Consider the following 14161-nt stretch of genomic DNA (forward strand, 5'->3'; position numbering starts at 1 on the left):
AATATGCAATGAATCATTTAATTATGAATAAGTTTTATGTAATGTATTTGAACATTTTGATTGTAAGGATATTTTTATAAGATAATTTTTGCAATATATTATATTTTAAAGTATGAAATCTATTTTTGTATAATTTTTTACACAATGATATATTTTATATTTGGTAATGTTTGATATATTAATTGATAATATTTTATAATATTTCATATATTGATAATAATGTTATATTTGAGGTATATTATTTCATATATTTTATTTTTCAAATTTTTGAAGATTTTAAATAATATATATTAAGTGAAAATAAGAAAAAAAGGAATGGAAATAATAAATTTATTTTATTTCCTTAAATTTCATACTCTATTCCATAAAATATTTACATAAACATTTAAAAAATCGTTTTGATAAATCAAAATAATTAAATTTTACTTTTTTATAAATTCATATTTATAAAAAAATCATATTTATTTTAATATGATTCAACATTATAAAATAATTTCGAATAAAATATCTTATTAATATCTATTAGTTAATCACTTAACTAATTTATAATTTTAATTAAATCATTTAATTTTGATTTAATCTATAATTTAATCTATAATTTATATTTTGATGTTTTTATAGCTATATTATATTTTTATTCAAAAATTAAATGATGTCCTACTTTCCGGAATTATTATTACGGCCCTGTTTCGAATATAGTCGAATTGTTGGAGGGTGGGGTATATATGGGGGGAGGTTTGGCTTACTATTTGCTCGATGGTTGCCACTGTCGACTTTCGTAGTTTCGACAGGTCAGCATCCTGATCAGTCTATACGGTGATTATAGTGAATAAGTTTTATTGATAGTTTTTCAAAGTTTACACGACGAAGGTAAAGGTGTTCATGTAAAAAGTTATCAAGAGATATAAATTAAAAGAAAAAAAAAACAATGTTGAATCTTTGCCGTCAAGCATTAATAGTTAACAATCAAAAGTGAGTAGCTAAATGTGAAACGATTAGCGAAATATGTATATGTATATATACATAGATGAAACGAAATTTCATAGTTAGTGTTTTTTTTCTTTATTGCATATATATAAATTCTAATATAATATATTGATTATTTTCACGCATTGACATACACACTATGTAGCAACGATCATATAAACGAAGGGGCGCGCTTATATGTAGATGTCAGTTTATTGGTGTGTTATTGGTCCTCCGATTCGTTTTCTTTGTCTAATCTTCTCTGTTCGCATACCTCTTTGTTTATGAAAAGGATAGAGTACTTTACGGGTTCCATTGGAATTTTCCACTATAAAATGGACGTGAAAGGTGTTCTTTGATAGTTCATCCATTAGAATTTCTGATAATATATTTTTATCTATTTATTTATTTTTGCAAATCATTTTTCAATATTTTAATATAATATTGAATAATTATTTTAAATAAAAGTATATTTTGTTAAGTTTTGATTACAATTTTATTAATTATTTTTGATTTTTAATATCAACTATACTGATTAGACAAATTAACATATCAGAACATATAAATTTACAAAAAATCTTCTTATTGTCATATATTTTGTAATTTTAATTTTATTTTATCAGCAATATAAATAATCACACATGATATAACTAAGCATTGATTATAATCATTTTATTGAAAATGATTCTTATAAAATTATTTATAAATATTCATATAAGAACTATATCATATATTAACAGTGTATAAAGTAATATTTTTATTCGTTATACATATATGTGTGTCCTTGAAATATATTTTTACAGACCAATACATATGCATGGAGCAGACAGTATATCTGCTATAACGAATGTATTTTACCGCTTACTTACAAATTTTACAGCGAAATTTTGTGCGTTGACTAAATACTTGTCAATGATAATTTTCTTATTTTCTTATTATTTTTATTCATTTTGTTTCAATTCAAAATTTGATATAATTTTTTGAAATAAAAATATTTATTAATTTATACGAACAAATATGAAAATAAAACATTTCATGATATATTAAAAAAATGTTCGTATTATTGAAAATTACACATTTCTACTTTGAAACCTTTGTATGATTAACACGAGCATATCTTTATATTGATTTATTTCATTTCATCTGTTTAATTATTTTATAGTTTCATTAATTTCATTCAATTAGAGCAATTTCTATTATCAAGTTTTCTTTTGCTTAATTAGTAATACAATGATAACTAATAACATGGGTCATTGAGATTGTGTTACATAATATTCTAACTATGGTGTTGGTTGGGGTATATAAGCAAGTTAAAAGAATCTTTCTTTTTCTGAAAATAATTTTTTTTATTTTTGTGATATATTCTTCATATTTTTTAAATAAAGATTTAATAAAGGATAAATTTTTATTATTTTATGATTAAATTTAAAAATTTTAAATTAAAAAATTATAATTCATATAAAAATAAATAATTATAATTATAATTATAATTATAAAAATTAATATTTCTGTATTATATTTATCATTTTTTGTTATCTTTATCATTTATTTTTGTTTTATTATTAATTATTATGAATAATGATTTATTATTATTATTATTATTATTATTTTAAAACAGAAGAAAATTTTTTATGAAAATCTTAATATATTAAAGATAGCATTATAGATTTAACTCTTACTACAAAGTACATAGATAAATATTTACAAATGATATCAAGTTAAGCATAAAAGCTAATATGTGTTTTCTCTCATAATCTTTATTGTATCAGTAAATTTAAACATATATGAACATTTGTAAATATTATGAATATTTAAATAAGTTATATGAAAATGATTAAAAAAAGTTTTTAATTTTAAAATAAATCTAATTTTTTATTATTATTATTATTGGAAATAATATATTTAATATTTTTATAAACAGAGTTAGTACAAGATGTTTAGGGACAATAATACCAGTATCAAATACTATTGAATTTCCTTTGGAAAATGAACCTATTCTTAGTTATAAGAAAGGCAGTCCAGAAAGGGCTGAATTAGAGAAGGTTTTGGATAAAATGAGTAATGAATGTGAAGAAGTACCTTTGGTTATTGGAAATGAAGAAATTAAAACAGATTTATGTAGATATCAAGTTATGGTAAGTTCGATGTAATGATTACAAAATAGACAAAATAATAATATGATTAATGGTTATATAATTATGATATATGTTTTAGCCACACAATCATAAAGTAAAAATTGCAAAATATTATTGGGCAACAGCTGATCTAGTCAAAAAAGCAATAGATGTTTCTGTAAAAGCTCAACGTGAATGGGAAAAATATCCATTTGAGAAACGTTTAGAAATCTGGTTAAGAGCAGCTGATTTGATGGCAACAAAATACAGACAGCAATTAAATGCTGCTACAATGCTTGGGCAGAGCAAAACTGTTATTCAAGCAGAAATTGATAGTGCAGCAGAATTAATTGATTTTTTTAGAATGCATGGATATTTTGCTAAGGAAGCTATGAAATATCAACCAATTTCACCCAATTCTAAAGAAACACTAAATTCAATGAGATATAGAGGAATGGATGGTTTTGTTGCAGCAGTATCACCATTCAACTTTACTGCCATTGGTGGTAATCTTAGCTATACACCTGCTTTAATGGTTTGCATTTTTTTTTTAATTATTTCATTTTTATGCGTTTTATTAAATAAGTAATTTATATATATTGCAAATTAAAGTACAACAAACGTTTAATAATAAACATATATATAAAAATTTTGTATCAAATATTTGTAGGGTAATGCAGTATTATGGAAGCCATCTGATACAGCTTTACTTTCTAATTGGTGGATATTTAAGATATGTAAAGAAGCTGGTGTACCACCAGGTGTAGTCAATTTTATTCCATGTGAAGGTCCTGTTTTTGGAGATACCATAACTGCTTCACCTTATTTATCTGGAATTAATTTTACTGGATCAGTTCCAACATTTAATCGTTTATGGATACAAGTTGGTAAAAATTTAGGAAAGTATAAAAACTATCCTAAATTAATAGGCGAATGTGGTGGCAAAAATTATCATTTTGTGCATGCAAGCGCTGATGTGGAATCAGTTGTTAATGGGACCATAAAAAGCGCTTTTGAATTTAATGGTCAAAAATGTTCAGCTTGCAGTAGAATGTACGTTCCAGAATCATTATGGCCACAGGTAGAAATATCGTATTATTTTAATTTCAATTTCAATTTTTTTAAGTAAAGTTTTTTAATTTTAAATGTTACTATCTAGATAAAGGAAGGTCTTCTATCGATTCGTGACACGCTTAAAATTGGCGATGTCAGAGATTTTACCGTGTTCACCGGAGCTGTTATAGATGCTATCGCGTTTAAAAGAATTTCTAGTTATATCGAACATGCTAAAAAATCATCAAATTTAGAAATTATTGGTGGTGGAAAATATGATGATTCGTATGTTTTATTTTTAGCTATTTTATATATTTTATGAAATATATATCTTTATGTCGTTTTTAATTCTTTTTAATCTTTTTCATTAGGATTGGATATTTTATTGATCCAACAATAGTAGTCACAAAAAATCCTAAAGATAAGATAATGACTGAAGAAATATTTGGTCCTGTATTAACAATATATGTTTATAAAGATTCAAATCTCGACGAAACGATGAAATTGGTAGAATCATCAACACCTTATGCTTTAACTGGATCGATATTTTCACAAGACGAGTAAATATTCTAATTTGTTTTAATATATTTATATTATATTTTATTAAATTTTATTATTTTTTAGAAAATGGGCGAGAAGAGCTCTTGAGGAATTTAAATATACAGCTGGTAATTTTTACGTTAATGATAAATCGACAGGTTCGGTTGTTGGCCAGCAACCATTTGGTGGTAGTCGAATGTCTGGAACAAATGATAAAGCTGGTGGTCCTCATTATGCCCTTCGTTGGGCATCACCACAGTCAATCAAAGAAACATTCGTTCCTTTACGTGAACACGATTATGCGTACATGAGGTCTTAGATGTAAGTATCATTGTAATAACACAGAGATGCATATAGTGATGTTATTACATCACTATATTATACATTACAAACTGAAAAATACAGATTTTTTGGGTTGTTCAATAAAAAATAATGAAATATCTTTATGCATTCCTTTACGTAAATTCATTGAATTTACGTATAAGGCGCTAATTGCACTCACAATGCAAGTGATATGGCTTTGTAGAAATTTCTACTATAAAGCGAACTGCTTAAACACGAAGTAATTCATGATAAAGATAGTCGATTTACAGAAAAAAAGTATTCAATGATTGGTAATATATATACCAATTGAACAGTATTTTTGTTTTTAATAAAATATTTTTGTTTGTCAATTTGGTATTAGATAGCGTACAAGATAAATGTATACAAGAAAGAATAATATTTGTAAACTACTTTTAAAGTAGTATCTCAACATACATATAAGTTTAATTTAATATTTGCTGCCAATAGATAAAATTAATATTCTGCAAGTTGCAGCATATAGAGTCTATACTATTAAGATCATGTTTCAGTACAATAATATTTTAATATCTCAGGAATTACTATACGTGGTCGTAAACAGAGGCATTTCTTTTGATCATATATTGCAGTAATACATGAAATTTTATAATACACATTATTCAAGTATGGTAATTGAGACACAACATTTGGGGTGTGTTTGAGAATTGTGATGAATGCGTACTAGTTAGAAAAACCATTCGTTGTGTTTTTCTGACCTTACTTTTTTATATTCTTATATAGATCATTTACAATGGCTAATATTATGTTATAAACGCGCAGCGTAAACATTCATTTTACTGTGTAACTTACAAGACAATATGTAGACGCGGGACGAACACAGTAAAATGTAAAAGTTACCTTTAAATTGTGTTGTCAAGCCTGATCGTCGATCGTTTGGGCATGTTATTGTTAACAGTGTGATTGAGACAAAACATCTTGTAAATCGAACAATGAATACTAATTAATTATACAATAATATGTTAGATGTTGTGGCTGATGTTATGATGTAATTTATTTTAAGTGTACCATAGCAATAAAATACTATACAATTAAATATTTATAATACTTATAAATTTCTCAATTAGTAAATGGAATAATTTAATTTTATTTTTCATTGGGATTATTCTTATTTTTTAGAAATATTTTTATATTTGAAATTTTAAAGTTGAAAAAGTAATTTTTTTTAATTTTAGTATATTTAATATCATTAAATATTTTATTGATATAAATAATTGCCACAGCAAATAAGTGCTACGTCTACTTTTGTATTGTTAGTTATTCTGTAATAATAATTACATTCTTACAAAATGATAACTATTTTTATGAATTGCTATTCGATTTAAATCAAGATGTTCTTTTTATTATTTGTTACAAATTCCAATTTATATAATATATTAATTTTAGTAGTTAAACTGATGTATGTTGAAATATTTACATTCAGGGTTAATTGAAATTTGCTAATATTATTTATTTTCAATTGGATAAAATTAAGCTGTGAAAAGTAAAAATCATTTAGAAGATGTTTTTTTTAAAATTGTTATTTAATTGTTTCGTTGATATATTTTTGATATTTAGTAAAAACTTTATCAGTTATAAAAAATGCCTTTTATTTTCTCTTATTTTCACTCATTTTTTATTATACCTACATTCCTGTGTAGAATAATATGAATATATATATATATATATATATTTAGATTCCATTCGAAAATATATTTCGAAGTTCTTGTTTCAATACTTTTATTCCTAGCCTTGATACAATTATTATAAAACGATCGGAATAATTAAAAAAAAATGAAAAAAGATTTTTATAGATTCTATAATACAAAGATATTTCGTCTCGAAATTGTCAATTAACATTAAGTTATTGTGTTACATATTATTATTAAGTTATAATTGATAATTTTTGTTATGTTTCCTTGTTAAACATTGGGAGCTAGAATCTTTTATTTACAAAAATATTGATAAAATAAGTATTTCATAGGAGAAGATTAGAACATTGAATTGTTATCGGAAGACAATAATAAGTGAGATGAAGTTCAGAATAGATTTAACATTTAATATATTTTTTATCTTTACATTTTTAATGTTATTCTCAATATTACTAATCTGATTTAGAATAAGATATAGACATATTATAATTTTAAAAAAGATATAATGAAACAATATTTAATTGATATCTTATCTGTTCAATGTTAAAAATCTTCTGAAAATAATCGAGAGATGGCGCTGATCTTCAATTCTTATTTTATCTTTTTTTTTTTTCCACTAATTTCTTTATATTTCTATGTATTTCATTTATGACATTTTGAAGATGATGCTGATTTTAATATTTTTATTTTATTTCTACTTTATTTCTTTTCTCCTTGTTATTTGCTTTCTTTGTTTATATTTCAAAATATATTCTTCAAAATTTATACACTCAAAATACGCTTTTGATATTTGATTAATTTTATTGTCTTGCATTATATCTTATTATTTAATCTATTATTAATTATTAATTTATAATTAAAAATCTTAACATAGTCTATTTATTTAAAATATTTAAATTCAATTTTATAAAAAAATCTCATAAATTGATAATATTTTCATTATGCTATAGTACGAATATAATTTTTAATTTGTAAATAATTCAACTTGATCAATATGAATCTGTCTATTAAAATTTGTCAATTTTAACAATTTTTTTGATTGAATTAAATATAATTTCTGCAATCATCGTCTCATTAAATATTAGATGTTTCTGATACCTTGTTTATGATACAATTACAAGACTGTTCCTGATATAGAATCGACTTATCGCTTAAATCGTAATTTTCATCGAATATTAAATATACGTAATATATATGTTAAATAAATCAATAAACGATGATGTAAATTTTCCATACATACAATTATATACATTTCATTTATCAACTCGATTGATAATGAAGCACTTGATAGAAACACTTCTTTTCTATATTTTAATCTTTTCTTTTGCATTTCTTTCATAGTCCCTTATTTCGTTACTTCGTTGTCAGTAGTTTCGTCATTCTCCATCCCAGTCCTCTTCATTTTTTTCTTCCATTCTCTCTTTCTTTTTCACGACACGTCAATGGTGCCGCTTTGACCAGTCCTGGAGGAATGGAGTTGACACTGGAAGACACTGACGGAAGAAAGAGGGATTCGATGGCTTAGGAGAAATCATCGTTAATGGCTTTGCCAAAGGATTTTCTCCCGTTCTCTTGGTGCTTTTTTACGAGTTTTCCGGACCGCGCCCGATCTAAAGCGCTCACTCAAATCAAGATTTTCACCTTTTCAACGGCAGATGAGGCGGATGGCCACCTTCGTCCTCGCTCGTTGCCGTTTTTTCTTCATCCATCTTTCGTCGTTTCTCGCCCATCCACGGATCTATTCTTTCTTCGATTAAGCCCTTTCAGGACCTCCAGTTTTTTCGAACCCCGACTAAATGACTTGTTTTTTCTCGAATTCTGTTTTGGCCATCTCGTAGAAAAAGAAAGAAAGTTTTGTCTTCTCAAGATAATCTGAAATTGACGTAACGATGATCGATGCATTAACCGAGAAATTAATCGGTCTTTTCGATATCCTTTTATTTTCCGTGTCTTTCGTTTACTCTATTCTCTCAGGTGGAATGAAGAATTGATAGAATTATGATTACTGGTTGTGAATAAAACTCGAATTTTCAAAGCTTCAAAAGCTGAAGTTACATCGTATATAAAGTTTAGTTAATTCATTTGCGTAAATAACACCTTAAATTAAGTAAATAATATTTGAAATGTAAAAAGAGTTTTTTGATATTTTTAAATCGTACGCATTTATGCGAATTTAGTTGTAAAATCGAAAGAATTTCTCCTATAAGAGTTCATTTATTAATAGGTGCGTAACTTCATTTTCGAGATATTAATTATTTCGTAATACGCCACGAAACTTGTTATACACTGTTGTTATAGGTGAATATCGAACAAGGGATGCACAATCCAAATCGAAGAAAAAAAAAAAATTCGCTGGAAATTTATTAATTAGCGAGCAACCGATTGGTTCACTAATGCCTTTGGGATACGTGTATTTGATTTTGGAATTTTATCGAAGAGATAGAATATTTTTTAAAAAAATTCTAATTAATATTTTAAAATTCCTATAGGCCTAAATTTTATATATTTTTCATTAAAAATATTTAAATCGGACTAGCAATTCTATTTCAATTAAAAATTTACTTTCATAAATTTCATTGATTTCCATTTTCAAAGTAAATTTCAAATTCAGTTCGATAATCGAAATTGAAATGAATTTTTATCTTTTCATTGATTTTAAATAATAATTTCGAAGTAATCGTTAATTAATTACGAACGTCAAAATTAAATTTTTATTTTTTTAATCAATGATAGTTTAAGTTTGTTAAAAATAATGGAAAGAATATAATAATTTTAAAATCATAATGATATATATAGACGATCAAAAATAGGGATGATAATTATTTGGATGATATAGATCCGGTGATACGTTTAGATTGAATAAAGAAAAAGCACTTGAGTACCAGTGGACTTATACTCGGTTCTCACGTAATGTTAATTCTAAAGGAACAATGTTTAACAACGTTTCATTCTACACGTTTTATACATGAAATAGAATTCCTATTTAATTTCCCGTTATCTGCTATCCGAATAAACTTTTTTAACGGAACAGTTAAGAAAGCTTATTAACCATTTTCTTTTTTTCAGCGAATTTTAAAGACATTTAAGGATTATTAAAATTTTTGATGATCTTTGTAAGAATTTATTTGAATTTTACAAAAAAAAAAAAAAAAGAAAATTGTGCAAGAAATTAATGAAAAAAAAAAAAAATTAAATAATATTCGATTCTAAATGGAAATTTGTAGAGTTTATATAAATAGATTCGTTTCATCAAATATCATAATGTGTATTATATGTATATTATGTGCATCATAATCTAGATCTCAATTATTGTTTACAGAAACGTATGGCATTTTCAGAAGAAAAAATTAAGATTTTTCGTTTATTTTAAAAAGATTTTTTTCTTTAAATTTTCTTTCCATCCATCATGAAAAAGAAACAAAAGTCTCACACACACACACGCACACACACATACACAAAAATAACAAAGAAATCAAAGCAATGATAAAAAAAAAGCAAAATGTTTCGCAGATATCCAATTCCAAGGAGAAACCAAGGAGGTCTCGTATCACGTCGCCAGTTTCTCGCGTCGATATCCGGATAAAATTCAATGATATCCGAACAATTAAGGGGTGCTCGTGTTGCGTTGCAAGAACACGAGCTCGGCTCCAAGTGGTTGGGGGAAGAGAGAAAAAGGGAAGAGAGAAAGAGAGAAGGAGGGAGAGGACAGAATAAACAGAGACAGAAAGGTGAGGCAAAAGCGATGGCACGTAGGCACTCGAGGGGTGGTGGGTTTTAAAGGGTGGGAAGGATACAATATTTCAGAACGGCGACAAGGAGCAAGGCTGCTTGCCACTGGCAAATTAATTAAATTCCTAGAGGCTGGTCGGAAAGGCCAAGTTGGTCGGCCAACCGGGCAAGACTCCTGTGCTCAGCTCGTGGGAATATTGTAATTAAGATATGCACTCTCCACCCTCCATTTTAACCCGTTCTCCAATCCCGGCCAACCCTCGTTCCCGCGCCGTGGTGGATGATTTACGCTTCGAAGGACGCGGTATTGTCTGTTTCGACCGTTTCTAAATTGCATCCTATTATGGGCTGGGCTCGAGGTTGACGCGCCACCGAGATTCCACCATCCTCTGCGAGGACCGCTTCAAATTACTCCACTCTGATTGACGCTTAACGCTTCTGTTTATTCTACGTGTATGGAAATAGGAATAACCGTGCAATAAATAGGGGAAATGAATAAAGGAAATGAAACGAGGGGATGTGGTGAAATTGATGTCGATGAGATTTATGTTGTGTTACGTTGGAATTATACAGTATAATTGTCCGTGCATAGGGTCATGAAACAAAATACATCGATTCGAAAAGATTGAGAACGAGGTGTAAAGGTGAAATTTCAAAAGACTTTGAAATGTCTTTATACTTACTGAAATCGCAATATTCGACTGTTTTTCACGAACGAACGAGGGGAATGTTTTTTCAAAGTTGGAGCCCACAAAGCGATATTAAAGCGTGGCATAGATTAGCATAGTGTACAAGTACATTCTACGCGAGAGGGGAAAAAGAAAGAAAAACAAATTCCTCTCTTCCCTCGCGTATGGAAATGCAATGAAATTTTTCCTCGTGAATCACCGATATCCATCCGTGATCACCGTTTTTCAATATTATCAGAACATCGTTGCTATTTATTCTGTGTTTTCATCAAAATTATTACCGTCCACCGTTCTTCCTCGCGTTATAATATATTCCCCCTTTTTTTTTCTTCTTGCTCCTCCCTTTCCAAACGTTCATTCGATTATCGATTTATTTTTTAACGTAAAACGTACGATACTCCACCATATACGTACCGTATTAAATTCACAAACGTCAACGAAACGTCCGGAGAGGTTACAAAATTCTTCGTTCTCGATTCGAACGAGATTTCCATAAACAAATGACGGTTTTTTCTCGTCTCGTATCGCGTTGTAAAAAATCGATCTCGTATCGCGTGGTGTCCGATGGCACCAGGTGTTCCACGGATTTTTGTATAATTAATAGAAAAAAAAAAAAAGGAAAAAAAAAAGTGCACAACTAACAATGAATTCCATCGACGTTGAAAGCTGTGAAGCGATGAAGACGTCCCGGTTTGAGAAACCGGTCGAGATCTTAGGATTTTCATAGAGAAACGGAAGATTTGTCAGCTTCATCATGGAAAGCATCTGCGCCCTCCTCGCCACTGTAATCCTCATATTTCCCCTCATCATTCAACTCCAAATGTTAATCGTACGTAACTCACGCAGTATATACGGTATTCCTTCTTTCTAATTTCCCAGGAAAGTGTGATTCGTAGTTCGAATATCCTTTTTGAGGTTATTATTACGCTTTCCTTTCGCGTTTTTCCTTTTGCTCGTCGTTGTCACGAATTTTGAAACGACTTAGGGATTTTCCACGACAATTTGTCCAACAGCAAAATTTATATATATTTAAAATTCTCGCAACAATTCGTTAATTTTCTCTATTATAATCATGCTTTATAATCATGAACACGTACTATTTTCCTCGAATAACGAAACGAACAAACATTGGGGACGTATATAAAACGTGACAAATAAATTCTACGCGTGTATTTATCAGAATAAACTTGTGCAGGCAGATCCAAAGAAGCTGTGCACGATCTTCCACTACTACGCCACCAGCACCCCGTCCGAAGAGGCCGACAAGATGCTGCAACAGTATCCCAAAGACCGGACGGCATTCAACGTCGCCAGCTCCAATTCCAAGATATTGTTGACCAACCTGAGAACCGTTTCATCCTCCCCGAATCTGATACAGAACCACGCTCTAACCTCGATCCCTTTCGAGGTAGAAAAGAGGGATTCGAACGAGAGCGACATCGCGGAACACTCGTCCACGTTCGTGAGAACCGACCAAGTCCTACCCGTGGTCGACATCACCTGGAATTACAGCTCGTTCCGATTCAGAACGTTCGAGGAATGCCTACGAAATTGTTACGGGGACAGGTATCCACCCGGCGAGGTTGTCCTCAACTCGATGCAGCTGAATCTGTTGGACTCGTACACGAACGTGACGTTGGACATGGCCGGCCTATTCGATTTCGCGAAGGAGGAGAACGAGTCCCATTTGGAGACCGTGGAGACGAAGCAAGAGATCGAGTATCTCGATCCGTTGGATCACTTTGTGACGAAACAGAACTGGAAACCGGCCACCATCGAGAGATTCACGAGAACGGACGAGGTGGATCGGTGGCACGATACGCCGGCGAGGCACGACGAGGAGGACTGTGATATCGGGGCTGTGATCACCGGTCGGGAAAAGAATCAGCGGAATCGAAGATCCTCGAGGAAGATGGAGGCTCCTCGCAAATGCTATTTGTCCTCGTCTCGGCGTGTTTGCAGGACGAACGACTCTTGATCGGGAGGGGGAGGAAGAAAGCTGGGCAACAGGGCCGCTCCTGAGGATCGATTAGGGCAACTGGGCTGATTGGGGTGGAAGGTGGTTGGACGTAATATTTGTCGTGAAATTACGATCTCTTCTTTTCTGATTTTTAACGAACGAAGAGTTTTCCTTGCGTTTTTTTTTTTTTTTAAATATATATATATTTTATTTTCGCGTCGATTGGTGCAAAAAAGGGGTGATCTCGAGGAACTTGAGATACCTCGGAGGTATATACGATTTATCGTGTGGAATACACAGACGTTTTCATAGTGTGATTAATATTCGTGTAAAGTTACTTTTTAATTCGTCAATTTTACTTATTCGTCACTTACTCTTCTCGAGGGATATTATTTTAGTCTAGGAAACGGTGAGCAAATTTGGAATAAATTTTTGGTCACACCGAATGTGATTAATGTCCGTAATCTCATTAATCAAAATTATGATATTTCCTGTTTTTTTTTTTTTTTCTTAATCCTCATATGTATTTATCGTACTATTATCGAGCGTGGCTACTATATAACCTATTCAATCGATACGATGCCATGGTGGAAAAAAAAAAAAAGAAAAGAAAAGATATTGTTTTCCTAAAAATTAGAAATAAAAAATAAACATTTAACATTAAGCCAAGGCTTAATTATATCGATCTCCATATTTCGCGCGCGAAGACGAGAACCAATCAGACCGATTCTCACCGCTTTTAAATATAGAACTCGGTATCAAACGCGATCAGTTGGAACCCCGCTCGTGACCCAATAATATTATTTGAAGGTTAATTACACGTTGCCACGAATCTAGCGAATGATTAAATTACACGGTATCGGGATTCGGTATCGTTTCGCGGTGGAAGGCGAGATTTGTCCGTAGGCGGGGATCAACGTCGAACGTGACAATGACATTAGCATTCACTAATGACAGGTACACAAGAGCCACGTGTGCATTTCGGTTGCGAGATGGGGAGGGGGGTTTCGTCGAACGTGGTTTTGAATAGAAATCGGTAATGGATAGGAAGGATTGGATTGGAAGGGAATTCCCGCAGGAATACCTCTCTAGGAATTGCGTCTATTTATTGATCGACGC

The 14161-nt window shown here is 30.0% G+C and overlaps 2 protein-coding genes and 1 long non-coding RNA gene across 6 annotated transcripts; 2 read left to right on the forward strand and 1 right to left on the reverse strand.

Moving 5' to 3' along the window:
- Nucleotides 1–737: 737 nt before the first annotated feature.
- Nucleotides 738–10316, forward strand: P5CDh1 (delta-1-Pyrroline-5-carboxylate dehydrogenase 1). Of its 2 annotated transcripts, XM_086917087.1 has the most exons (8): nt 741–972; nt 2888–3101; nt 3181–3615; nt 3751–4161; nt 4240–4418; nt 4505–4693; nt 4758–4994; nt 10175–10316. In XM_086917087.1, exons 1-7 carry the CDS (start codon nt 929–931, stop codon nt 4990–4992), a joined length of 1707 nt encoding a protein of 568 aa, XP_086773213.1. In that variant the 5' UTR covers nt 741–928; the 3' UTR covers nt 4993–4994; nt 10175–10316. The 2 variants fall into 2 exon arrangements, with proteins under 2 accessions (XP_003692263.4, XP_086773213.1); XM_003692215.4 differs by lacking the exon at nt 10175–10316 and having other exon boundaries at nt 738–972; nt 4758–6069.
- Nucleotides 10012–11587, reverse strand: LOC147656096 (uncharacterized). Its single transcript, XR_015295058.1, has 3 exons — nt 11497–11587; nt 11077–11424; nt 10012–10840 (listed from the first exon to the last, which is right to left on the reverse strand). It is a non-coding gene; the product is annotated as an uncharacterized LOC147656096 (long non-coding RNA).
- On the forward strand, nt 10259–13706 carry LOC105734993 (uncharacterized). Of its 3 annotated transcripts, none has more exons than XM_012484469.3 (2): nt 10259–10392; nt 12278–13706. In XM_012484469.3, exon 2 carries the CDS (start codon nt 12350–12352, stop codon nt 13058–13060), a length of 711 nt encoding a protein of 236 aa, XP_012339923.2. In that variant the 5' UTR covers nt 10259–10392; nt 12278–12349; the 3' UTR covers nt 13061–13706. The 3 variants fall into 3 exon arrangements, with proteins under 3 accessions (XP_012339923.2, XP_086773214.1, XP_086773215.1); XM_086917088.1 differs by lacking the exon at nt 10259–10392 and adding an exon at nt 11508–11911; XM_086917089.1 differs by lacking the exon at nt 10259–10392 and adding an exon at nt 11604–11911 and having other exon boundaries at nt 12282–13706.
- Nucleotides 13707–14161: the final 455 nt, after the last annotated feature.

Source organism: Apis florea, unplaced genomic scaffold (genome assembly GCF_048593485.1).
Source record: "Apis florea isolate Af1SG1 unplaced genomic scaffold, ASM4859348v1 contig_3811_pilon, whole genome shotgun sequence".
Taxonomy (NCBI): Eukaryota; Metazoa; Arthropoda; class Insecta; order Hymenoptera; family Apidae; genus Apis; species Apis florea.

Coding starts and splice junctions, on each gene's coding strand:
- P5CDh1 (XM_003692215.4), top strand. CDS start 929: ATGTTGAATCTTTGCCGTCAAGCATTAATAGTTAACAATCAAAA. Junction 973..2,887: donor TTAATAGTTAACAATCAAAA/GTGAGTAGCTAA, acceptor TTTTATAAACAG/AGTTAGTACAAGATGTTTAG. Junction 4,694..4,757: donor TCGATATTTTCACAAGACGA/GTAAATATTCTA, acceptor ATTATTTTTTAG/AAAATGGGCGAGAAGAGCTC.
- LOC105734993 (XM_086917088.1), top strand. CDS start 11,837: ATGGAAAGCATCTGCGCCCTCCTCGCCACTGTAATCCTCATATTTCCC. Junction 11,912..12,277: donor TTCAACTCCAAATGTTAATC/GTACGTAACTCA, acceptor AAACTTGTGCAG/GCAGATCCAAAGAAGCTGTG.